The following is a 27,437-nucleotide window of genomic DNA, read 5'->3' as shown; positions in this document are numbered from 1 at the left end:
CAAGTTAGGGCTTTAGAAACTTCCTCTTCATGACGAGAGTCCACTGATCGACATCGGCCTTCAATTCCGTTGTCAATAGTTTCACAAGGTGCTGAAATTATAGTGACTAATGTAGAGTTTTGAAAATATACAAAATGATCAGGGTGGAAAAGAAAAAAATGACGACAGTTTTCAAAATTAGGAGCCATTTTGAAAATCTTAATATTCCAAAGGGCATTTTAGAAAAAACAGAGAAAACTTGTGGCTGAAACGATATAATCATAATTATAGAAAATAAAAGGGGGGAAAACAAACGGCAGGTTCTATGCTCTCCGGCGCCGCGCCCGGCTACGTTTCGCCATCGGCGTCGCCCTACTCTTCAGCGTCGATTTGATGATTCGGCAGGGATGACAGTGTTCGCTACTTCAACGCTGCCGTTCCAGTCCATTTATCCACAGGTGCGTCTTCTTTGTCCGGCCTCTGGCTTCCTGCCCCGCTGGTTTTTGTCGTATTTTGTAGTGTTCGACGCTTGCTTTGCCTTACGCTCGATTACAGGGCATATTTTCTGATTGGGTTCTGGCAAGAGGGCAATGGAGCGGCCTGAGGATGAGCTACAGGAAATCGAGCCGAGTTACAGCGATTAGGGCTTCCGCAGAGGTTCCTGATTCTGGTGTTCATGACGATGCAAGTGCGCCCGCGGTTAGAAAAGAAATAGAGTTGGAAAAGAGGGTTGTTTCACTGAGAGAGATGGTTAATGCTTTTCCTCCTGTGCCTGTTGTGAGTCCTCTTGCCTTTCAATTTTGTGGTAAAGCAAAGATGAGTTCTTTCTTTCATGTTAAGTGATAAGTGTGGAAATGTGGCTATTTTCATTTTTACCTTTTCCCCTTAAATATCAAGACATTATGCCACAATGTTCAGATGGATGTTTAGTTTGACCAAAAATCTTTTTCTTTTGATTTCCATTTGCAGTAGGTAATTGTTGCTTTACCACCATTCCATACTCCTGAAGGATGAATACTTTTATATCACAGCACACTTATCAAATAATTAACTTTGAACCTAGACATTTTTTGGTATTCATATTGATATTTTAGATGCATCTAACATACCAAACTAAACAACTTTCCATGTCTGTTAATGTTCTAAAAAAGACATGCACAACCTGTTAACATTTTTGGACTTAATTGACATCAAATAGGCAAAATTCAGTATGTCTTGCACAAGCAGTTATTTCAGTAAGATGCAACTAGGTTAAAAACTCAATTTATGTTTATCTTATGGGATCAATTGCAAAGAGGACCATAAACCACCTTATATACTAATTTTTAGTATGCATTGCCCCTTCGCTGATAGTTTCCACTATTCTCAGTTAAAAGAAACTAGCACTTCAAAAGTCGCAATAGGTTTATGTATTTCGGTTGCAATTTTAGCAATTGCAAGGAAGATTATGCTCAAACAAGAGGATCGAAGTTATCAAGGTTCTGTTGCTGATCTTGTGAGGAGAGGTCAAATAAGATCTGATAGGAGAGGCTTGTAAGTATTTTCCTTTTATACTGGTCTAATTTTACTTGTAAAGAGGAGATTAATTATCTTCTTATGGAAATTTCTTATGACTACTGTTATTCCTTCTCTGTATTAATTTTTGTATTTATCTTTTAGAGTATAATTTTTCTTTAAATGTGTAAGCCTTTGTTTGAAAATTTTCTAAACTTTAGATTCTTAACTATTTTATTGTCAATTTTGCCAACTGCTTCCTTGATTTTTTTTTTTAGAAGTTCTCAAGTTGAATATTTTGGTATAAATTTGCAATAGTTTGCTATCAGAATGCTTCAACTATTTCAACTTGTGCTTGAAAAAGAGAGCTTTTTAGCAAAGTCACAGTTGCATAACTTGGGTGTTTTGCATCAAGCCATAAAAATTGCATGTTTCTTTGGAGAAGTGAACTTCTAACTGCTTGTAAGAGGGTCAAAAGTGACACCTAGCTACCTAATGAAATCCGAAGGATCCGATTAATAGAAATAGTTAATGTAGGTGGAATAAATGATTCTGATCAGGTTTGCTTCCAAAGGAAGAAGCTTTGACTTGGATAAGGTTGCTGGTTGAAGAAATTTGAAGATGAGAAACCACAAAGCAAAGATAACCAATCTCCTTGGAGACAGAAGATGACATAATTCACCTATTCAATCGACAATGGAAGCTCATGTGAGAGATCTTGTGGGATCAAACATGAGAGATGAATTTAAATGGGTTCTTGCTTTGGCCCTTTGGCCCTGATACCATGCTAATTTGGGTAAATTTATTATTATTTTTTTCTTTGGTAGCCACTTCTACATGCATCATCTTATTATCATTTTTTACATTTACATCTCTATGATTTATAAATTTACAAATAAGCACTTAACTTATTACAATTAAATCATTACCAAAAACTTCCTTGGTGGATCAAGAGCATGATTGTATATGTCGAACAGTCGAAGAGTGTATTAGGTCATTCAATGTGTCATCTTAACTTTTTAGTCTAAAAAGCTATTATTTGGTGATGACATTGCAAGAATCGCAAGGTTGAAAATCGTACCTTCACCAAAACTTCTAAACTAAGCATTGCAGTGATTCAAAATATTTCTAGGCATATTGGTTGCATGCTTGAGGAAGATATATCTCACAGCTAAAGTATGTCATTGTTATGCTTGAAGAAGCTGATTTGCTAAGAGCTATACTTGTTGTCACTCTCATAGAGCCAAATGCCATATTAATGCCAAGAATAATGAAGTCATACTCTAAACTAGTGAATCCTAGAGATTAGTTGCTAAATTAAACTGTCTTGATTATACTAGGCCTTACATCTCATTTTCAGTAAATATGATCAACTAATTTCTTAAGTATATGTGATGGGGATATTAGGATGTAACTCCAAGATGTTTTTTCAGATATTTTGTGCTTTGGACAAGGGTTTCCTACTTCACAATTGAAGTCATCTTTAGATCATAAGATACACTCATGTAGGTTGAGTTGGTTCTTGCATTGATAGGTGGTCCATATAGTTCTTGCCCCGTGTGAGCATATTTGGTTCAATTCAATGATTGAGTTGTATAGTGCTCCTATTGAACTAATGAAGCTACATTATGATAATTAGGTTGTTGTCAATTGTCATGAACATTATGTTGGAATGTATACTAAAAGCCTAGCTTTTTGTATAAACATTTATTTAGAAATAAGAATCACATTGGTCAATATCTACATTTATATGCTAAGTGTAGTTGTTCAATTAATTTATATTGTAGATAACATGGTGTGTGGTGTCACACATAGAAGATCATGTTATCAATTCCTTATAAATTATAAACAGTAGCTCACGAGATGGAAAGGAACAAACCATTGGAATAGTCGTAGTGTAATTAGGTATTAGTTTATCTTGACTGATAAATTACACTAATACACTCTGAGTGTATTGAGCAGGACCATTTAAGGTAAGTTCTTTTTATACTGACTTAATAAAAGAACAAGACCTTAGTTATTATGGAAGTATGTGCTCTTAATCCTAATATAATAACAAGCACATATATTTAGTATTTATTTCTTTGACTTATCAAAGGGTGAGATTTAGCTTGATAAATCAAAATGGCCGATAAGTTGGGAAATAATATTACTTATAGTGTGTGTTGTTGATTATAGAAGAAAACTGTGTCTTAGAAATCTAGGTTGATAATGTCCCCAAGAGGAGCTCATAAGGATTGTCATGTTAAACCCTGCAGGTGGACTTAGTCCGACATGATAATAAGGTTGAGTGACACTACTCTTGAACTAAGATATTAATTAAAGTGAATTGTCAGTAACTCAATTAATTAGTGGACATCCGACATCTTAAACATAGGGAGATTAACACACTCATGATAAGAAGGAGCCCAAAATGTAATTTGGGATTGGTGCGGTAGTTCAATAATAATTCTTTAGTGGAATGAATTATTATTGATGAAATTAAGTTGGGTGTTCGGGGCGAACACGGGAAGCTTAATTTCATCGGGAGACCAAAACCAATTCCTCCTCTCGGTCCCTATCGTAGCCTCTTGTATATAGAGATTTATACCCACCACATACCCACTTCTTACCCACCTTTATACCCATCCTAAAGGGGGCCGACCAAGCAAGCTTGGAACTCAAGCTTGGGCCGACCAAGTAAATAGGATGAGTTAAGTCGTGTGGTCGGCCCTAGCTTGAACTCAAGCTTGGTGTGGCCGGCCACATCATATTAAAAGGATTTTAATTTTTTTAAAAAATCTTTTCTTATGTGGATATCATGGTTTTAAAAGAGAGTTTAAAATTTAAATCTTTCCTTTTATAGTTTTCTACAAAAGATTAAGTGAAAGATTTGATATTTTTCCTTATTTGTAGTTAAAAGGAAGATTTTAATTTTTGATAGAACTTTCCTTTTTTTGTAACCATGTTCATGTTTTAAAAAGAGAGTTATTAAGAAAAGATTTGATATCTTTCCTTATTTGTAGATTGAAAGGAGATTTTAATTTTAAAGATAACTTTCCTTTTTGGAAATCATCCACATGTTTAAAAGAAAGATTTTAATTTATAAAATTTCCTTTTATAACCAACCATGAAGGGAAAAATTAATAGAGAAATTTTTATTTAAAATTTCCGAAAATAAATTAGGAAGTTTTAATGCTTGTGTTATTAAAACTTTCCTTGTTGGAGCTTGAAGGTGGCCGACCACTTGATTCATGAAAAGGAATTTGTTTTTAATCTTTTAAATTTTCCTTTTCATGGCAAAGAAATAAGGAAGGTTTTATTTAAATTTTCCTTATTTGTCAAGACCAAGGATTATAAAAGAGAGGGTTGGGGTGCCTTCATGGGTGCTAACTCTATTATATTTTTCCTCCCTCTCTTCCTTGGTGGTGTGGTCGGCCCTTCTAATTCTCCCTTCTCCTTTTTCTTTCTTCTCCTTGGCCGAAACTTTTCATCCTTTGGAGCTTGGAAGGTGGCCGGATATTGCTTGGAGAAGAAGGAGAGAAAGGAGACTTTGTTTCTTGCATCCCTTGGAGCTTGGTGGTGGCGGCCGAACCTCTACATCCTTGGAGGAGTCTTGGTGGCCGAAACTTGGTGAGGAAGAAGAAGAGCTTAGGTGGTTCTCATCTCGGTAGATCGTTGCCCACACAACGTCCGAGATAAGAAGAGGAATACGGTAGAAGATCAAGAGGTCGTTGCATACAAAGAAAGGTATAACTAGTAATTATTTTTCGCATCATACTAGTTTTTCTTTGTATGAATTCCAAACACAAGAGACACATGATTCTAGATTTTCGGATTAGATATTTGAAGTTGTGTTTCTTTTATTTTATTTTGATCTTGTGATTCGATTGTTCTTTTTGGTTAAACCTAATGTTATTTTAGGAAATTAAATATTGAATTTCGTTAAGAGGCTTTGTCGAGACACAGGTGGATGTTCCCATACCCAAAAAGGTCATGTGCCTCGTCATGTTTGACCTGGGAGCCAATTTCCGAAATTGATATTTAATTGAATTTATAACATGGGTGGATTTGGATTAATAATGTTAAGTTCCGTTTGCAATCCAAGTCTAAACCATTAAGAACAGATAAGTTAAATTTGGAATCAATAATGTTAAGTTCCGTTTGCGATTCTGAATTTAATTTCTAAAAAACACAATAGGTTATTAGGAAAGGTTCGACACTTGTACAAATTTTTGTACAGTGGAACCGGTATGATCTTCCTAGGACCAACCAACACATTATTCCTATTCTAGTGTTTATGAGAGGGCCAAACACATAGAGATAGATTGTCATTGTGTTAGATAATATATGCAATCAAAGGTGTTTATTACATCATTTGTTACTTCTAATGATCAACTAGCAAATTTTAACTGAAGAGGTCTTAGAATATACCTTATAACAAGTATAATTTTTTTTCAGTATCTTTAAACCAGCACGAGGGAAAGTGTTGAGGATTAATGTAATTGCAAATATACATGGACCTATTTGTCAGTAGAGGGGGCTTCCTAGAGTTTGATGGCCCAAAAATTTTCTTGGAATAAAGAACTGGTATTGCATGAATCATGTATCTATCGTTGCATTATTTTCCTTGTATTTTTATTAAGGTATCTGCGAACTCATAAAGAATGTAGGAATTAGTAATTTTAGTGGCAGTTGGACAACAACCATCAGCATCATTGCTTAAGACTTATCTGCTTGTTAAGCTATTTCACTAAGGCTGTGTTTTCCTAGGAGGGAAGAAAATAGTTAGTGAAAAATTCACAGAAGTATTTCCTTAGTTTGTGTTTTCTTAGAGAGTCAGAAACAAGTAGAATTTCTTTCTCTCCCTTTCCTTGGGGTGAAGGAAAGAATGAAGAAAACTTAGTTTTCAGAAAGTTATGTGACCAAAAGAAAACAATTTTCGTGCATCATATAATTACTGTTGCGTGCTTATTTTCCTTTCTGATATTTCTGCAAAGGTATTTGAGGACTCATATAAGGGTGTAGGAATTTCAATGACTTAGTGTTGTTTCAAAAGTAGCCATCAAGACCATTGGACAAGAATTATCCATTTGTCGAGCTGCTAAACCTCTCAACAAATCTTATAAACCACTTATTTCCTTGCCTTGTATTTGCATTATTGCTTATTTGACTACTCCAAAAAAAAAGACTCAAATTGGTTAAGCTTATCAAAAAATTTTTATGGTGGATGAGCAAACTAAGACTGTGCAACCCCATAGAGTGCAGAGGTGAAAAATTTGCACATCTACAAGGACATCTTAGATCCTAGAGCACCTACATTGCTTCGAGGAACTTGAACACTTATGATATATATATCTCTTTGTACCAACATGAGCTCAAAAGTTCTCATCTCAAGTTGTGTTTCTTATGCTTCTTGACCAACTCATTCTTGGCCCTACTGTTCCTGGTACCTTTGTCCCGGCCCGGGGGTATAAATCGCCATTTGGTGATGGGGCTACCCCTTATTGACATTAGGATATAAGGGAATCCGACACACAAGTAGTAAAAGGCAATGACAAGAGTAAAGAAAGACAACTATATATATAAAGAAAAGTCTACGTGCGCGCACGCACGTCTAAAAAATATATTTTTAGGAAACATAAAAATAGAACAAACTGTAAAAGCAAATTTCAAATGTCAAGTACTAAGCAAAACAAAAAGCAACAATGAAAGAAAAGAAAACATCTCTAAGCAAAGTGGGACTGACAACTAGGACCTTTGAGTGATATGACATAACTTCTACCTGCCTGGAAGTCAAAGAAAATAAGGGTAGTGAGTACAAATTACTCAGCGGGAATAAGAAGGATAGTGCATGATACTAAAGTGTAATGAGATCAAAGGGAGCAGACTTAGGTAATATTACTAACAAAAGTCAGAGCAAAAATACCAACATTGTCATCTACAAACTTGATCAACTAGGTATGACTTATAAGCTAGGTGTACATACTCAGGGACTCTTGGCTCCGTCCCTGTACTGTCCATCCAAATTCTGCATAGAACAAACATATAACTAGTATATAGCAAAGTATATGACAAACATTGACTACGACCGAAATATACTACCACGGATGAGTCCTGTGGCCAGTCACGATATCTAAACCGACACTGTTTGTGGGAGAAACACTCTACCATGAAGACAAGATATACAAATGACCACTGTTTTCGGGAGAAACACTCTACCATGGATGAGCTATCTAGCTACGGATTATGGGCGAAACACTCTACCACAGATGGGTCCCGTGGGTAGTTAAGATATATAAGCATACAACCCAATAATAACAAATAAGCGTAACAATCACATCCAAGAGTAAAAATCTGCTAGCTACGCTACGGTCTGATAACATCATGTATGTACAATAATAATAAGACTGCGTAGATATCAAATAGATTAAAATATGGTCAATCAATAAAAGGTCAAGATCGAGAAATAACATAGTAGATATCAAGGTAAAAATAACTACTACGCAATCAATGCATATAATGGTAATCATGCACTAAGGTCATAGAAACTATATAGATCAAGGAAGAACTATCCACCTCTAATGTTGAACGTCATAGTCGTCTTCAAATATGAGGCTCTTTCTCGAACTTGAATCCTAAAGATAAAAATACAAAGGCTATTTAAGTATTAAGCCAATACTAATAATAAACTCAAACAATTTATTCCCCGTTCTTTAATATTAGTCGTATTAATTTCTTAATTGATTGCTAGTCCTTTAGTTAATATATCCATGGCTTAATTAATCTATCTATCCATTTAATATTCTATAGATCTAATGCATCTGTAATTAAATCAATTTAATCATAAACCTAATTAGTAAAGGGATTCAACTAACCTTACCCATATGGTTAGCATGCGGAAATTAATTGAATGAAATTTAACTCATCAACCAGATTACTTAACCCAAATCAGCCTCACCAGCGTTAGAGGAAAATTAATCAACCCAAAACAATCAAATTCTAATTCATATAGTGAGATTAACCCTATTGTTAGTGTTCTAAAATCGGCCTAGGCGGTCACCTAGGTGCCAGCCAGCTGCACCGAAAACATGCTAGTCGGCCAACCTAGGCGGGCCTTGGCGGCTAGGCGGGATTAGGTGGCCCTTGGCGCCGACTAATCGATCGAATAGTCTAGGGACGACGGAAATAGTGCAAGATTTTCATGTTTTTTTTTTTAATTTGGGCTTTTAAATTTAAACCCAATTAAAAAAATAAAAATGTAACATTTTTTTTTGTATTGGACTTAAGTTTTATAAGTCCTAAACTTTGGTCCAACTAGAAAATTGATTTGCTGGCTTGCCCTAGCCATTAACACCAAACTTCATTTTCATCGTACTGACTAACCAGAGTTGGAGAAATCAGAGCAAATTAAGAACCTCACATTTATAATAAATCAGAGAATTAAAAGGCTAGAGAAATCGATTTGAAGAAAAATTTATTGTCTGATCTTTTCTTAACTGAGCAACTTGGAAGCGATTAAATTGAAGGTTGGCCAACGTTTTATCATTTGGAAACATCATTTCATCATATAACCACAAAAAAGCTCTAGAGTGAGTGAACTTTATGAGGATGATTTTGTATCCGAAGAAAAAGAGGAGGATCACAATGATGATATTGAGTTTGTGTTCGATAAAATATAAGTTGTTGAAAATTATGGAGAAGAAGTAGAATAAATTTATGATATTTTATTAGTTGTGCAATTTTGAACTTATTTTAAATTTGATGTTATTATGTTGGAGTTATAGAATGTAATTTATTATGTAATTTATGTTGATATGTGGAATCCGTCTAGCGGCGCCTAGTCCCCATCTAATCGGCCTAGGCACAAGGGGCTTGTCTGGCACTAGGCACTGGTCTAGTGCTCAACTAGCGCCTAACGAATTTTGGAACCTTGCCTATTGTTAATGATTATTAACGGGATTAATTAATTACATTGAACGAGTAAAGCTTAGGTGAAGAAGTTCATTACCCTATGACTTCTTCCCCAACAGCAGCTCACGGCGGTCAACGGAGGCAACCGAGTTAGGTAATTAAGGCGATGGTGATCGCAACAATGATAGCAGCTGCTGCTCAAGGCCCGTAGGCGTCAGAGGGCGATAGATTGGCGCTTTGGCAACGTCTCAACTTTCTGACAATGGCTCACTGCGGTTGACTGTATCCCACCATCCGGAACAAGAAAAGATGGTGGTTAGTGAGGTGCCAACAGTGGCGTCAGGTGGCCGAGGCAGCGCTTCGAAGATGTGAGAGGGAAAGCGAGAGACGACAGAAATTTGTGAAGTTAGGGTAATTAATGGGAACTTAGGTTAATTATATCAATCAACTCCTTTAAATAGGTTAACCAAACAGGCTTTCATAAGCCTTAATTTAATTATCCCAATGAAATATTCCTAACTTCGTTAAATAAATCTGATTTTTTTTTTTTGATAAATCCGGCAAAATTCCAATAATTTTTATATCATTATATACTTTTATTTCCACACACACACAAACAAAGTTATGTTGCGCGCCACACGGGGCTTAACTGTGCACGATTAAGCAATGCACAACTTTTTTTTATTTTTTTAGCTTGCAGTTAAGCCATTTAGGATTTTTCCTTTAGGGTGTAGGAGTTGGGTTATATTATTAAGTAAAAAAAAAATCAAAACAAAAAAAATTGAGGTGCACACGGGATATGCGACGTAAGGTGAGCGACATATCAAAACGCGCACACACACTCTCTCTCTCTCTCTATATATATATAACTGATATACCGTGCACCTATTTGGTGCGCTACTGTGTGTGCTCAGGTTGCGTGGATTGAATCCAAGCGCCTCAATCTCAGTCCACGCGCTTGGATTCAATCCAAGTGCCTGGCTGATAGTGTTTTTTTTTAAACTCTTACCCCTAGGGTTCAGACTTCCCAATTAGGTTATAGTGTTTAAATTAAAAATTTTTAAGATTTTACCTTTAGGGTTTAGGGCTTTCCAATTGGGTTATACTGTTTAAATTAAAAGAAAAATTAAAAACGATAAAATTTTAGGCGTTTACGGGGTATAATAATGTATTTTGGGTTTATATTTGAGGAAATGTTGATTTAAAAAAAAAAAGTAATTGAGGCCCTGACAGGCATCGCAGACAGTTGTGCACGCGAATGTCGTGCAGGGTATCAAAACCCTATATATATATATATTACGTTTTGAGGTTCACTTCAAGTTCTATTGTTCTCTTTGACATAAAATCCTTCATACTCCTTGTCCTGTAAATCTCTCTCTTTTGCTTGATTCCGTTGTCATTACCATAGAGTTCATAAAATAAGGTACGATGGTAGTTATCATTGTAAACACCATCTAAAGTTGTTGGTTCTTCATCACCTATGCTTCTTTCAACATGATTATCTGCTTTAACATTGTATTGCAGCTTGCTCCTTGGGTAGGAAAAACATCATAAAGAAAGGTGAAAACTAATCCCAATTGCACCCCAGCAAGCCTTGAGGAGGCCTACTAAATATTGTTCTCTAACCGTAGGGATTTGTGATTTTGTGTCTGAGTAGGAAGGCTTTTCAAGCACTTCAGGGGTAGTGCTTCTACTTCAGAAATGATTATCAGAGATTTCATTAGCTCAGGCAGAGTGTCTGGCTGTGTGCTCCCTGTCCAAGGTACTTGCATTGCTTGTTCTTGTTTCTGAACAAGCTTAGCTAACTCCTATTGGACGGGTTGGTATGAAAACAAGTAGAACCTGAGACAAAGCAAGTTAGTAGGATGCACTTTCCCCAAAATTTACCTCCTTTTACTTCATTCCAAGGATCATATTTAGTGGCCTTGAGGGTCATGCCTAGTTGTTACCCAAGTTATTAGCAATGTGTTGTACATGGATCAAGTATGATTTATAACTGTCCTCTCTAATTTCCTCATAGTTGTTGCCTCATAGATGATTATTTTTGGTAGGAGGGAATTGTAATGGGAATGGAATAAAATGATTAAGTTGAATGATTCATTTCATTCTTTGTTTGATAGTAGTAATGTAGTGACTCATTTTATGTTTGACCCATTCAATCAATTTGATTCACTCAGCCAAGTCGACATGCTTGGTTCATTCAATTTACTCACAATTTGGCCAGTTTGGCCTTCCAACTCGTCCAGTCTATTCTATTCTACTGGGTCACTAGGCTTCTTCTCTAGCATGCCCAATATGCTTGATCCATTTGCTTGGTATGTCCAATCTGCCCAATTTGTTTGATTCCCCAGGTTTGTTCAATGCGTTTCGTCCATCCAAATTCACCCATATAGTATTTAATCACCTCATTCCTTGTTAATTTTAAGCTAGCAACGGATCTTCAACATGCACACTTATTTAAAGAATCTGCTGCATCAGCTCGACTTGGCGATGTCTTCAACAGAGCTTTATGCAAAAGTAGTATACGCCACACGGTGCCATATTGATAGTTTCAGTATTGCGATCAATGAGACTGAATATTAGAATCATGGTTTCAGATCCTAATAGGATGACCCAGTCCAACCATGGATTTGGACCACGATAAGTAGCTTGGTAGCAGCAATACTTGTGTTCATTAATTATCATGTTAATGTGAATCTTGTTGTACGAGCATCATATTCTTATTTATCTTTAACTATATTTTAACGGCATTCTTATTAATTATATGAAATATTTCTGCTTCTATCTTGCAGCTTGAAGCCAATGAAGTATGATGATCCTTTTAATAATCCCTATGTGAAGACTGACAAAAGTAGTTCAACAGTAGAAATGTTTGGGAAGGTTTATCGCTTGGCACCTGTAACTCTTACTGCAAAGGAAAAGTCAATTCATCAAAAGAGAAGATCACGAGCCTATCAGTGGAAAAGACCAACAATATTTCTAAAAGAAGATGATTCTATACCACCAGATATCGACCCTGATACAGTCAAGTGGATCCCAGCCAATCACCCATTTGCGACAACTGTAAGTGATATTGACGAGGACTTGGCTCAAAATAATGTATATCAAAAAGATGGCGTTCCATTCCGTGTTAAAGCTGAGCACGAAGCCATGCAGAAGAAGTTAGAAGCCCTTCAAAATGTAAGTTCTTTTTGGCTGTGAACCTGCTTTGCACAATTCTTAGTCGTAAGATTAATATTTTCAATTCATGACATCTATTTTTCTGGTACACCAGAATACAACTTTGTGGAACTAATTGACTTAAGGATGGCCTAAAAATCGGACGGATATACAACTAATTTTGAATCATCTTGAAAAATTGGGTTATTCAATTCTTGGGTAAAAAAAGTCTATCTAATTTGATTCTCGGGTTAATTTCAGGTACCTTTTTATTTTTAAAACTAGTTTCGGGCCGTAGACACCAGGTTTATCTATTAAGTGTCGATTGGCTTCGCCAGATTATTCTGATTGACATTTCTGCATGTATTTGACTGCAGGAACAAAGGGTTAACGAAGTCTCCATCAATCTTAATAGCATCGACTATTTTGATCAACCTGTTCGTTCGTCAAAGCTGCAGGAGCAGGACTTTTCTAATCCGCAGAACGATGGATCTGATTCTTCATCTACCAATCACCATAAGAATTGAACTAATAGTTGTTAGACTCTGCTGTATGTTGCTCGCTGTTTCCTCTTCTTTCAAGCGTCTTGAAGATTGTAGGATTCAGTGTCATCTACCTAGAACCACAGTTCGAAGTTGTACATATGAGTTAAAACGTTTTTTTTTTCTTCCTTTTTTCACGAGTATACATACCTTTGCTGCTTTATTTGTGGTCTCTGAGTTGAGATTTGAGTTTGGAATTGTGCTGAAATAAGATTGTTTTCACGGTTTAGGGAATAGGAGTGATGGCATTGATACCAAATAATTGGAATAAACACGATTGTCTTCGTCTATAGAGATTGTCAACTTCCATAGTTATGTTCTTCCTAAGGGGCGACAATCCAAGGGGAACATGTAGGCCAACCAAACAATTGAGTCCTGGGCTCACAACGTGCCCCTGCCATGAAGAATTTGACCTCGTATATTTACTAGATATTCCATTCCTTCAAAATAACTATTATGTGTCTACTCAATCTCATTACATAAACCAAACACAACATTAAGCTATAAATTGGCTCAAACATACAGAGGTGGCAGATCTATGGTAATATATGTACAATAATAGGCAAATGGTAACAAATCAAACCTCTATAGGTAGAATTAATACAATTATGACGGGAGATTCAAAAACAAATTCAAAAGCAACCAAACTGAGTCTCTTCAAGTCAATTTTGAAGCTTACAGCGTTAAATACACAACATTGCAGGAGATTATCTTTTCCTGTCGTCAAGCATGAGACAGCCAAAGCAGGATCATCAGATCACATATTAGGAATTAGGAATTAGGAATAGTGGGGTGGACTCATATCCTCTTGCACTAATAGGTAACAAAAACAGAATTTTAGGACTTCCTGCAAAATCATAACCCAACTTCATCGTCACTGTCATCTCCAAACATGGCAGCCATTTTCATAGCAAGTGTCGCTGCCATTTCTCTCCTCTGGAAATCTGGCATTAACCTCAAGTTGTCGCGCATATTACCAATCTCATACATTAACCTTTCTAAATCATCGAGACTGTAGTGACCATCCTCATCCAACTCAGAGCCATGGAAGACATCAGATTCAAGCTCCCCTTGCTCCTCAGTTTTGGAACTTGTTATCTTCTCTGTAGACATTTCTCCATCGACAAAGTCACTTTCTGTCTCAGGACCATTTCCCAGTTCTGAGGTTTTTTTTGGAACATCAAGAGGTGTACTAGAGCCGGGAATTGATGATGACGATGCGACAATTTCTTCTGCTCCATTGTTAGTATCAGATTTTTCAGAAATGTTCATGTTTTGATTTTCTGTTTCATATTCTCTTGACATAACTGCATCATTATAACTTCCCCACTCCTCATCAGAACCATGAGATAAAGCCTCGTACTCAATTTCATAATCTGACTCGTCTGTAGATTCTGGCATAATCAAGGGATAGAAGATAAGAAACTATGGATTTAAATTGTCTTCAAACAAATATATAGCTACGATATGCGGAAGCACCCATTCAAGGATGAGAATATTTCAAGATTTAGTTTAGCCACTATAGAAATGCCAAATAAAAATAATCAGCAGTTTCTTCACCTTCTTTCTCAACTAGGGATGGACGTGTAATCTTGTTTCCAGATTTTAGGATCATCCCAGGCCACATGTGAGCAGAAAGAGCTCCATACAACCGGTCTACACCTTGCATATCACCGTCTACAGAAAGACCTGCAATGTATAACATGTCATTATCCTTTAACCATATTATTTGCAAGCTAAAATGATGCATAAGAAAAAATGTGAAGGAAATTTTTAAAGACTAGGTGTTAAAAGAAAATTTAGGAGATGATTAGCTTAGGTCATCGGATGAGAGGTCAAAGCAAAAAATTGTTCTGTTTCTAATTATTCACAACTTGCAGACATAACATAGTTCAATAATTCATGAAAAGAAAAAAATCAATGTATGTTAGGGCATCACAAAATACTTGGTTAACCAACCACAAAGGAGAAAACATAGAAATCAATGACTGAAGTCCATAAAGGATAGCCCGGTGCACGAAGCTCCCGTCATATGGGGTCTCGGGGAAGGATCCATTATACGCAGCCTTACCCTACTATTTTGCAAGAGGCTGTTTCTAGGATTCGAACCCGTGACCTTTTGGAGCAACAATTTTACTATTGTGCCAAGGCTCCCCTTCAATGCCCCCAACAACTTTACTGAAGTCCATAGGCCATGAAAAAAACTTTAAATACTGAATGTATTGAATGATTGTGGGCAAAAATAATATTCCACGGACTGTACAACACAAACGCATTGAAAATTGAATCTTAAATGGCAAAGGAGATAAACTTACATTTATCAAAGTCAGTGTTAGAGGCACAGGTCTCAATATATTCAATGTTATGCTCAATACACCAATCTAGACATAACTTCCTAGTTTCGAGATATGGCTCTTCATGCCCCAATAAGCTAGAACCTTCAGTTTCATCGATACCATAATCCATGTACTCAGGGTGTGGATCACTACTGGATTCTCCATGCTTCAGCATTTGCCTTCGATACTGTGCATGGGCGGAGTGACCAGTCACAAGATCTGCTTTGTTTCCTATGCAGAGGAGTATTTCAAACTTCGTAATATCTGTTTTGGCAATCCAGTCTTGGAGGGTAGTTAGAGATGATTCCTGTAGATGAATCAAAAAACATGGAGAAAAGAACCAGATTCAGTAAACTAACAATGCATTACAATTCTCTAAATTATTCTGGATTTAAACAGGGTTTTTTTTACTTTTGAGGAGTGTAGAAAGCAGTAGAAAGAATGGTCTAAATTGATATATCAGTCCTATACAAATTATAACTCAAGACACTTCGAATGAGAACAGTTGAAAAAAAAAATAGAGGGCGTTTCCAACCTCACTCATATCAAAAACCATCACTAGGGCATCCAGCTGCTTTGTAATTGGAAGTGACTGAATTGAGAATCCTTCATCCAGATGAGCTGTCCATATAGCTACATCAGCTGTATAATATTTATTTTCAATTGTCCACCTGGCAAATTAGTAGAACCATAAAGGTCAAAAAAACAATACCATAAACATTCTAATTTGAAGACAGCAAAGTAACATAGGTTACAATTTATATTATTAAAACGTACCCTTGGCAAAGGACATATAGTTACATACCCTTGACAAAGGATGCCTCTTGCCAAGTCAGAGGTATCTGAAAAATCAACTGAAAGCAGTCCTGCAATGAATGAAAAATAACCAAAATGCTTCAAATGAAGAAAAAAGTAATAGTTTTCAAGCTTCTTGTGGAAAATCACTTAAGAAACATGTTTAGCAAGTAGAAAATAGAAAAACTTTAGAAAGTTATAATCTGTCTACTATGATAGAAGTAAATTATCAATCACAAAATGAAACTTTTGTGGTAATAGGAGCATCTTAACAAAAATCTTTAGGGGAATAAAAATATAAGGCCAAACAAAGGTGAATCCACTGTGACTGGAGGCTAGTTTCTTATGATGAAAGGAGCATAATAAGTGAAAGAACTTGGGTAAAAGCTTCCCTAGCCACTATTTCTCCCTGTTTCTGATGGAGGGAGTAAGATTGTGATTATTTCAGATGAGAGAAGGAAGCGGGAGAGGAAGGGAAGTAAAGGAGAGAATGTGGAAGGAAAAGAGAGAAAGAAGATAAGAAAGAACAAAAGGACCAAATTACCTTGCTATCAATTGATCATCTTCTAGAGCCAAATGCATCTTTCTTTTTTTTACTTTCTGAAAAACAATTGACTACCTCTTACAACCTTCCGTATTTGATATCATTGTTAACATCATTTTCCATGACCACATCCATGCTGGTGCCTACGGCCACAGGATTCCTTATCACCTAACTAGACCTTATCTTCCAGCCCTGCTTCTTCGGGCATGAATTCTCCTAATCCATCATAGTGGCAATACTTGTTGCCTTATGAACTAACACCCCCAAGGTCCATATCTATAGTTGGCCCCAAAACGTTGGTTGGACAAACAAGGATTGATGATGAGGATAATCATGATGATTCTAGAGTCATATATAATATCAATTTAGGTAAGATCAAATGGTTAACCGAGGTCCCTATAACAGCACATTAGTTTAGTTGAAAAAACATTCTTTATGGCCAGGTTGGTAGGAATTAAACATGGATATTCAGAACTGAGAGGATCAACTTGCAAAATAATTTAACTGCTTCGTACTCAGCAAAGCATCAAAAGATAGATCTAAATAGTCGGGTTTACAAAAATGGTGCAGTAAAGATTACAGATTCAAGGGCCTTGGCCCACGTAGAGGAAGATATTTACATACAACAGGATAAGTTTATATCTAATTAGGAAGAAATAACTAAATAAAATGATGGCATTTTACCAGAAACTGGAAAACCCTAAGACTGTAAATTGACTCTGTATATATTTCGCACACGAATTCCAGAGTATTTCAGCATTCCCTTCGCCGAAAATACTAGCGATTACAGTTGACAATAAAAGACGAACAACTCCATCAATTCTAGAACGATTTCTACGATCAATCAAAAAGGGAAGGGCGCTAACGGGAGAGGAGAGTTCGCTTCCCGACGTTCGGCGACCCGATGAGGAGAATCCCTGGACGGGTATCGATGGATGTCGAGCTGCTTCCGTTCTCCGACGCCATCGCCGTTGACCGGGGAAGCCCGTAAAAGAGGGACAAAGAGAGGGTTTCCAGATCGATGGTCGAGGTCGTGGTTTCTTCCTTGACCGAGCCATAGCGAAGCGATAATTAAAAAGGGCAAATTTCTTATCAGGTCCACCTAAGATTGGAAAATTGCCAACCCGCACCTAGTTTAGTTTTAATACATAAATACAATCATATATGATATATAAGGAGATAAATCAAAAAATTATAATTAATCAATACGGTAAAAACTTTTTTCTCGATTTTATTAAAATTTGAATCCTTATTTTATGATAGTAACTCTGTCTTATATTAACCTACCCAATTGTCTTAGGAAAGGAGAAAAAATGATAAAAAATTTAAAAAGGTCAAAACTATCAAATCTAGTATATTTAAGTGCATTTAAAATTACGAGATTTTTCAAAAACGTGGACATAACTTTTAAATTTTGCAAATGATGTACTGATTTTTTATTTTACTCCTCCGATTCCTCGGATTTGTATTTAAAGAATAATATTACTATGATATTATATTTCAAAGAATAATATTACTGTGATGTTATATTTCAAAGAATAATATCATTGTAATGTTGATTTAAAAATACAATATCATAGTAATGTTGATTTTATGCTGTACTAAAATAGTATTGATTTTTAAAATGTAACACCACTTGTGATTATCATATTAGTGTTGATTTTTGAAATGTAACACCATTAGGGTGTGATTCTTTGAAATTCAACACGACACTGATATTATTCTTTGACTATAATAAACATTACAATGACTACTTACGGGAGGGATAAAATAAAAAATAAATGTATCCTTTAGAAAATCTAAAAGTTATATGCGCCTTTAAAAATGTCTAATTTTAAATACGTCCTTGGTCAATTGTCGAGTTAAGTTATATATCACCTCATCCTTTATGTTGTTACAATGACCACATGGCATCCGAGCGACTAGTCGCCATGTAGGATATTTTGATGTTAAATGTTTAAGTGAGTACGGTCGATTTTAGTTAGCAAAATTTTTGATAATTTTACCCTATTCAAAATCCTAATACTGGATCCTTTTATCCCTTACTCGCCCTATCAAATCCCCTTTCTTTGACTAAACCTTGGTTAAAATAGTTAAATAGGAGGATTGCTATGACTATAGCCCTTGGTAAATTATTCAAAGAAGAAAATGAGATTGCAGTTTCTTTGTTGAAGGACAGAAATTTTACTCGGTGTCAATTTCGTGGTCCGTGGACTTTTGTTACTCTTTATGACAATTCGATCTTTTGCTTGGTTGATTCAATTGCGGCCTTATAATATAATCGCATTCTCTAATCCAATTGTTATTTTTATTTCCATATTTTTTTTATTTATCCTCTAGGTCAATCAGATTGGTTCTTTACAACAAATTTGATCGTAGCAACTATATTTAGATTCATCCTCTTTTGTCCGAGTGTTTCATAATTGGATGTTAAACCCATTTCTTAGAATTTTTTTTTTCCTAAAGCTATTTTCCACAAGCACACAAACACCCTAGAGTTTTACTATTACGATTTTACTAGTCACGCTTTCATCTATTCATCCCACCTAATTAGTAAAACTTTTCACACGAATATGCGACAAATATCGATAACATTTATAAAAATACGGATATTTATTGTGGCAAAAAAGGTGAATACGCTCGCCCCTCAGCGTTCCCGTCAACCCGTCCCAAGGTCAACACGGAGGAGGTAAATCACTGGCGACTACTAGCCTTTGGAATAGTGACTAGCACATAAGGGAGGTATTTACCTCGACTTTACCGAGATTTGAACCCCAGACCTCATTATGATAACACCTTATGCGCTAGCCACTAGATCCATCTGAGGAGACATTTATGTAACAAAAGAAAGTGCAGAGGGTATAATGATAATAATATCATTACGGGGGGTATATAAAAAATACATGTAGGAATCTGAAGAAACAATAGTACACTTTCCATTAAATCTCCACCAAGTTCGTAGTAAAAGAATTGATGTTTCCATGAATGCTACTACTTCAGAACATACTGCAACTTTGTATCAAGTTCCGAATAAAGATGAGTTTAATTTCTATCAGAAGTTTCTGAACTTTGTAGAGGAAGTTCCTAAAGGCATGGACGAACTCTAACGCAATTATTTAAGGCAATCTCGATACTAAATTCTATCTCACAGGGCACAAGAACAAGCTGGAAAACACTTCAAAAGATTCTTGAAATGTAAGCAGCAAGTTTTCTTTTACACTTTAGCCAACTCTTTTTTTTTTTTTTTCCCTCCCTTTTGATGAGGTTAAAAGTTAACACAGATATGGAGAAGGCGGAGAGTAGCGGTGATGAACAAGGAGTGAAGTGTTCCAAGCTTCAGCTTTTTTCTTACTGGGTGGATCGAGAAACGCAGCGCTTGCGGTTGCTGGAAGTGAGGGCGAGCAGAGGCTCAGGAAAGCCATGGCAGCCAACTTTTGAACTGGAAGATTTTGAGATGACTTCAACGGAGAAAACTCTGACAAAAAGTGATACTGTAACGAAACATGAGACACTGCTTTCAGGAACAAAGAGAACAGGAGAGGTAACTCCAGACATGAGCACTGCTACAGAGAAGAAGCACAGGAGTATTGCTACTAGAGAAGTTTGATTGATATTGTTTTGGCGATCGGTAGAACTACTGATCGAAAACAAGTGAATTCACCTGAAAACAAAAAGCACTTAGTTTGTGTTATGTTCTTGAGATTGTCTGAGTTAAAGTTTGTCGGCTAAACTTGCTAATCAGAAAACTTGCAATTGTAGCTGCAAACTGAGTTTGGGCACAGTTTGATCTTTGCAATGGGAACAAGAGCATTCCGATATCATAACTGTTTAGTGTATCATGTATGATCACGTTTGCATATCGAATAAAAAGTTATTCTCCGATCATCTTCTTTTAGGTGTTATCAAAGCTAGTATCATCATGGAGATTGCAACCTCCCCTTTGGATATCAATCTCTCCTCTGAACTTCTTCGACTGAGTTAATTCCTTAGTCCCGATGCCAATATCCACTCTCGCTCTATGTACTCCAAATTTGTTTGAGTTCATAAGTCAAATTCTACCCCAATCACCTCTAGTTCGTTATTGATTTTCATTCCTCATATTTTCTTAATAAGATCTAGGTGACATGCTATGTCAATTGTAGTGAGCACAAACATAAAGTTACATCATTGTTGCTCTCTCAAACAAAAGAATCTTATTAGTCGTGAGAATAGCTGGATCATCCGATATGATTTTTTATGATGATATGGAATCCAAGGGCGAGTTACAAATATTCCATCATTTTGAAGTTGACACGAATCATCGCAGGCAAGCTATACTATCTGATCTAGCCTTATTACTCTAGAAATATCCAAGTGTTCGACCATCTTCTTAATCTTTGATGCAAACTAAAGCCAAGTGTTCAATCATCTTCTTAACTATAGGATGTCACAAGGTATGAAATTTATCAATTATGATTATGTTAGCTTACATAATGAAAAATTATCCCCAATTATCTTCTTCCTAGAAGGTGCGAAATGCTTTCCAAACATTTGAGTATACTGTTGATCGTCGATTCTAGATTCAACTCCTATTTTGCATTCATACGGGAATGGAGGAAAATTTTGATATGTTCCATTGCATCCACCAAACTAGGGGAAATGGTTGCAACATAGTCATGGTTTCAAGTTTTGTTCCGTGCCAATCAACACAATCAAAATCTATTGTTTTGTATCTAGAGTGGCATATAGAATTGGTAGATACTCAGATACATAGCTGACTAATGTGATCAACAATTTAATCGATCGATATTGTATAATGGACAATGGAGGAACAAGATCCACATAGCCGACCCAAAATGATTTGGACAAATACATCTTGACAATCAGGTCAAGAACATAACAACTTGAATAACTCTAACACAGATCGGTAGAAAATTACTTAAACTAAAAACTAATAGTTTAAAGAACAAAAGTAGTATAATTATCAGCCAAAATAATCTCGTAAACATACATAACCTTGTGGAACAATAAGAGTCACAGAAATTCTCTAAATAGACAAGAATGACTCTTCTATGATTTCGGAACTATTTGTTTCACAAGTGAAGCACCACCAACTCGACAACCTTATGAAGACTTTATAACAAGAAGTTACACTACAAGACATCAGGTAGAATAACTCTAGTATTGAGTGGTGATACAAAGGACTTGCCTGAGGGTTAAATATATTCCGAAGAGCAACAAGAACCTGCATAATCTGAATCAATCATCTTTAGATTCTGAACGGCTATGAAACATGTTCCTCATCCCCCTCTCGAACAAATGGAAGAGAAAAAGACACATCAGTGAATCCCAACTCAGTGCTCCCAAAGGAATCACCTTCTCTGCTCTTCCTATATGCTTCGTGAAGATGTAAGACATATTCCAAGTGCCAGAGGACATCTCCCATGTTAGGTCTGTTCTTTCCTTCATCTGCCAAACATTTCTCTGCAAGTTCTCCGAACTTCCTCAGTGATTCGAGAGAGTAGTCTCCGTCTAATTTCGGATCGATGATTGACTCAAGTGAACGCTGCCTTTGCCATCCGAGTGCCCACTCAGCCAGGTTAATTTGATCCTTGGGCAAACTAGGATTTATCACTGGACGAGCACATACAACTTCGAATAGAACAACTCCAAATGAGTATACATCTGATTTCTGTGTAAGTTGTTGCCTTCGGAAATACTCGGGATCAAGGTAACCAAAACTCCCTTTCACTGCAGTACTCACATGAGTGTGATCCAAAGAGGGACCAGCTCTTGACAAGCCAAAATCAGCCATCTTGGAGACGAAGTCTCCGCCCAGCAAAATGTTTGTTGTCTTGACATCTCGGTGGATGATACACCACTCGGCTCCTGTGTGAAGATAGTGTAGTCCACGAGCTGCACCAATGCATGCATCAAGCCGCTGTTTCCATGACAAAGCTGGCTGAGAAGTACCGTAGAGATGGCTTCTCAGTGTGCCATTTGCCATGTACTCATAGACCAAAATCATCTCCTTTTGCTCGTCACAGTACCCAATCATTGAGACTAGATGTCGATGCCGAAGCTTTGACAACATCTCAATTTCTGTTTCAAACTCTGCCGCACCTTGCTGTGATTGTGGATTACCCCGCTTGATAGCTACCAGGATACCATCATCAATTTCACCCTTGTAGACCTTCCCGAAACCTCCTGTTCCGATCACCAAAGACTCGTCAAAGTTACTTGTTGCAACTCTAATTTCTGCCAAAGTGAACCTTCTGCCTGTTCGATTAGGAACTGGCAATCCGTTGTTGATTAAGGGAGATTTAGCGGCAGCATTTGTGGTGCTTGCCATTGTTGCATGAACGAAAAGTGGGCGCCAACTAGAAGGATCCTCCTTAACAGAATCTGCTTTCCTTTTTCGAACACGATGAAGCAAGAAAACACAAGCTATTGAAATGGTAACAACAGAAGCACCAACACCAGTAGCTGCCCAAAATACTTTACTTTTTGTCTTCTTTGTATTCACTCCTTCCTCGTTGTTACTGATCCTTTCGGAAACATGAGCTAAACTCCCATTCTTACTAAGTTTGAAGATTTCCACACCATTGAGTATTGCATCAATACCCGAAGGACCAACAGATGGTTCAGGTCCAAGCTGAAGCCAAAGTGTGTCAATCTGCTGAGATAAAACATCAGAAAAGTCCTCATGGTAGGCTTTGTTCATCCCTCTTGCCCGCAAAAACACATCATATTCCTCTACTGCAGTTTTATTATTTATGTATATCCTAAAAATCCTCTGGTTTTGCTTGTCGTACACCAGCTCACAGAAGTGCATCCGGATCAAGTACTCAAAGTTTGGATCCACAGGGAACCTCCATGAGACGTTAAACCTCTTCTCGACAACTTCATTATCAGACATTATTCTTGCTGTCTCGTAAACCAACAGAGGTGCGATTGAAGAATCATTAAGTGAGGAATAACTGATGTTAGATCTGTTGCTAATTGCAGTAGCAGCATTCACAGAAAACATAAAATTATTATCTGGATCCCACTTTCTCCATAGATCTCTATCTTTCCCGGGTTCAAGAGCTGGCCCTCCAACATTTAACCGGTACATTGTCTCAATGCCACGCTCATTCAGACTGAAAGGTAGCTTCTCTTTCATGCCGACTTTAGTTGCAGCATCAGCAAACACATTGTTCATTACTTCAGTGACTTCTATGGCATTGACGAATGCAAACGATGCCACACTTGGAACGAACTTAATTTTCAGTTCATTCGAACTGACATTAAGGAAATATTCTTTTATGAGCAGGTTGTGGACTTCATTCATCCGACTGTTCCAACACAAAATCTCTACCGGAACATTGAACTGGGAAACCAACCTGAGCTCATTTGCAGTTACATCGAACACCGAATCATTGCTGTTCAAACTTCCTAACGAGAAAGGGTAGAAATGAAGCCTGATACAGTAACTCCCAGGAGACACATTGAAGCTATAGTAAGCAGAAGTGTTGAATACTCGGAGAGTCTTATACAAGGGCTGGTAAATCGAGTTATCTTCAACTGTAACAGAGCTTACAGCTGTTCCATTATTGCTCAAAGTGAAATTCTCACCAGATGAATCTGAAGCCCATCTCCTGCCATTAGCATCGACGACACTATCAGTAGAACCACAATTGAGCAGATAAGTGTTCACTTGACCATATCCAGCTTCAACAAAAGTTGAAATAAGAACCAAAAATAGAAGCCCAAACAACACCATTCTTTGATTCAGTCCAAGGTTGGAACCATTCCTAAGCATCCTTCAAGATCAAACAATGATAATTAGAAAACCTTTGATAAAATCAGCAGACAAAACCATAACCAGAAGGGTAACGAACAAACTTACCATTGCAGCAAAACCTAAATGCAGAGAAGAGAAAATCCAGACAGAAACCCTAGAATCTGAAGATGGGGAGATGAGCAAGATCTGTAATAAGATGAAATCCTTCGACAATATGACGAGATCAAGAGACCTAGAATGCGAGCTTGAAGCAACCAAGAGGGAGAGGAAGCACAGTAAAAGCTGCTAAAAGGAGAGATCTTGAGAAAGGTCGAAGCTTTCTGGTCCTTGCGTACCTTATTACGACGGGAAGCGAACCCACAGGCCAGCTACGTACCTGGAGCTCTGCAGATGGATCTCTTCCTTTATGGCAGGAGACTGCCCCAACATTTGTGGGTCATTCACCGGGGTCTTCCAAGCTGCAGCAGTTGCTTGAGGAAGACTCGCCAAACAAGTGCTCAAGACATCACTTTGGCTTTACTCTCTCTCTCTCCTCTCTCTCTCTCTCTCTCACGCACCCACACATCATCCAAGTAATGGAGAATCCACGATGTGGGTGATGGGCACATGGTCTCGTGCTGCCCATTGGTAGATCAGAAGAGCAACTCTGACAGACTTATCCATTTTATTTAATTACTCAAAGCTACCAATTGACCGAGTTTCCACCTTCAACCGATCAAAATCGCAGCTTGCGATCGATCAAGCTGCACTGGCACGCGATTTGCGTGCGCAAGTTTCGACTTTTCGGCCGGACTATGCTGCGGCATAACTTTGTCTGCATGCTATTTGGCAAACGGAGCAAACAAATATTCATAAACTAAATTCCCACAGATCCAGATCTTTAACTTGCAGTAAGAACCAAAGGAGATAATGGCGAACCCCAACTGCCCTCAAAGATTGCTGTCAGCAATAAACAAGAAGGTTGACGACAGTCTAGATTTTGGAGAGCCAATGAGCGAAGAACTTGATGGGTGGATCAAAGACGAGGCATGTGGAGTGTTTGGCTTAACATGGCTTTCAAAACGTTGCTTTTACCTCAACAGTCTGTTCTTATGAAGGTACTAAGAGAGAGTGGCAACCGAGGTGGAAACTGGGAATAGTTTGAAAAAGACATTGCTATATGAATTTAATATATTTTTAATTCAATCTATATATAATATAAATCATGTGAAAATTTAGTAGGTTAAAATTTAAGAAATTTATTGAACTGTGCATTTTTTTTTTTGAATTTCAAAATCATATATATTTTTCCTTTTAAAATTATTAAATCATGTAACATTTTTCAAAATACCCTCTTTGTGTTTTGCATGTCTTATTAGTATTTTTTTTATATCCAATATTTAAATTTTAGAATCCGATTCATCAAGGACAGGGAGTAGAGGGTCCAACCCAATATTTCATCAATTAAATTCTAGAAGTGTGATAGTGTCTGACATGGTGCTCTAACTTTACTTATAGTTAAATTGTCATATGTATGTCTTATTGGTATAATTGACTTTAGGTCAAGATTGATTAGGTTGATCAAGCGATAATTGATTTGAGTTTAAATTTCGATATTTGATCAATATATTAGTAAAATATTAAGTAGGTCAAGATTGATCAGATACTTAATAGTAAAAAAAGTCAAGTATGTTAAAATTAACCAGATACTTGATGATGTCAAAAGTTCAATAGGGAGTTGGCATGAGAAGTCAAGTAGGTTGAAGTTGACCAGATACTTAACTAGAAGTCAGAAGTCCAATGAGAAGTTGACAAGATAAAAATCAAGTGGATCACGAAGGATTAGACACTTAGTGATCGGAAGTCCAAGAGAAAGTTGGCAAGAGAAAAGTGTTGGTGCAATTTGCACTAACGGTCTAACTCAGGTTTTGATGAATGACAAATAAGTTAAGTTAGGTCTTATTGTGATCTAACCACTTGATTAAGTGTGTAGGAGAAGTCCAGATAAGTCGACGGGTTGATCGGATATATGGCAGGAAATTCAGCTAGGTCAACGGGCCGACCGGATAGCTAGTACGAAGTCCAGATAAGTCAACGGGTTGCCCGGATATTTGGCGAGAAGTCCAGCTAGGTCAACGGGCTGACCGGATAGTTGACATGAAGTCCAGATAGGTCGACGGGCTTACTGGATGTCTGACAAAGTGGTAAGTAAAGGTAAGTCACTAGAGGAGAGTGACTACGTGAGGACGCATGCCGGTTGAGGGGACAATAGACGTCGGTTCAGTTTAGGTACATTTGGAATCCCTAAACTGAGACCCTGACTAGTTCCTAGTTCTGGGAGGACAGAAACTAATTACTACTCTTTATTATTGATTGTTAGTGTCCTAATACTTGTTTTCTATGTTATTTGAACTAATGTTATTTTGTAGGAGAAAAAAAAGGGGAGCAAATTTTCCTTCGGATGAACAGTGTCTGAAGGCGCCTTCAAGCAGTGAAGGCGCCTTTGTACTATTCATAGAAGGTGTCTTCCATGGCTATGGAAGGCGCCTTCCTCAGGATGAAAATTTGACTTTGCTGCAGATAAGTGTCGGGCTATTTGAGATCGAATTTGCCAGGTTGAAGGCACCTTCAACTGCTATGGAAGGCGCCTTCCGTGCCTCGTATAAGTGGGGCTCGAGAAGGCTTCAATACAAAACACATATATGAATTACTACGCGTTCGATTGGGCCTCTGACTGCTCCTGCTTCCTGTTGCTACTCTAGAAAGTCTATCTGCCTTCGAGCTATGCTTCCGAGATGTCCGAATCTTCTCCGACAGACCGACAACAATACATTGATCTCTCCAATTTGTTGGTAATCTTTTTATTAGTGTTGTACTCTTAATTTTACTATTTTAAAAGGGAAGTATAGATTGTTACACTATCCCTATTCTTGTATTCGATTCTCTCTTCC

The 27,437-nt window shown here is 37.1% G+C and overlaps 3 protein-coding genes across 8 annotated transcripts; 1 reads left to right on the top strand and 2 right to left on the bottom strand.

Moving 5' to 3' along the window:
• The first annotated feature begins 284 nt into the window (after positions 1-284).
• Positions 285-13,259, top strand: LOC122046805 (protein MULTIPLE CHLOROPLAST DIVISION SITE 1-like). Its single transcript, XM_042607692.1, has 5 exons — positions 285-437; positions 535-756; positions 1,349-1,512; positions 12,159-12,546; positions 12,903-13,259. Exons 1-5 carry the CDS (start codon positions 387-389, stop codon positions 13,050-13,052), a joined length of 975 nt encoding a protein of 324 aa, XP_042463626.1. The 5' UTR covers positions 285-386; the 3' UTR covers positions 13,053-13,259.
• Positions 13,260-13,618: 359 nt separating this feature from the next.
• LOC122046804 lies at positions 13,619-17,787 on the bottom strand. The gene is made up of 6 exons (XM_042607691.1): positions 17,609-17,787; positions 16,209-16,269; positions 15,939-16,074; positions 15,383-15,710; positions 14,628-14,756; positions 13,619-14,461 (listed from the first exon to the last, which is right to left on the bottom strand). Exons 1-6 carry the CDS (start codon positions 17,706-17,708, stop codon positions 13,923-13,925), a joined length of 1,293 nt encoding a protein of 430 aa, XP_042463625.1. The 5' UTR covers positions 17,709-17,787; the 3' UTR covers positions 13,619-13,922.
• Positions 17,788-19,905: 2,118 nt separating this feature from the next.
• LOC122046803 (probable receptor-like protein kinase At1g30570) lies at positions 19,906-25,506 on the bottom strand. Of its 6 annotated transcripts, none has more exons than XR_006130381.1 (3): positions 24,613-25,506; positions 21,931-24,526; positions 19,906-20,403 (listed from the first exon to the last, which is right to left on the bottom strand). XR_006130381.1 is itself a non-coding variant. In XM_042607688.1 (3 exons), exon 3 carries the CDS (start codon positions 24,523-24,525, stop codon positions 22,006-22,008), a length of 2,520 nt encoding a protein of 839 aa, XP_042463622.1. In that variant the 5' UTR covers position 24,526; positions 24,613-24,751; positions 24,843-25,505; the 3' UTR covers positions 21,680-22,005. The 6 variants fall into 6 exon arrangements, 5 of the variants coding, with proteins under 5 accessions (XP_042463622.1, XP_042463623.1, XP_042463624.1 ...); XM_042607688.1 differs by lacking the exon at positions 19,906-20,403 and having other exon boundaries at positions 21,680-24,526; positions 24,613-24,751; positions 24,843-25,505; XM_042607689.1 differs by lacking the exon at positions 19,906-20,403 and having other exon boundaries at positions 21,680-24,526; positions 24,613-24,693; positions 24,843-25,505.
• Positions 25,507-27,437: the final 1,931 nt, after the last annotated feature.

Source organism: Zingiber officinale, chromosome 2B (genome assembly GCF_018446385.1).
Source record: "Zingiber officinale cultivar Zhangliang chromosome 2B, Zo_v1.1, whole genome shotgun sequence".
In the NCBI taxonomy this organism is placed as follows: domain Eukaryota; kingdom Viridiplantae; phylum Streptophyta; class Magnoliopsida; order Zingiberales; family Zingiberaceae; genus Zingiber; species Zingiber officinale.
This window is presented reverse-complemented; position numbering and strand designations above follow the sequence as displayed.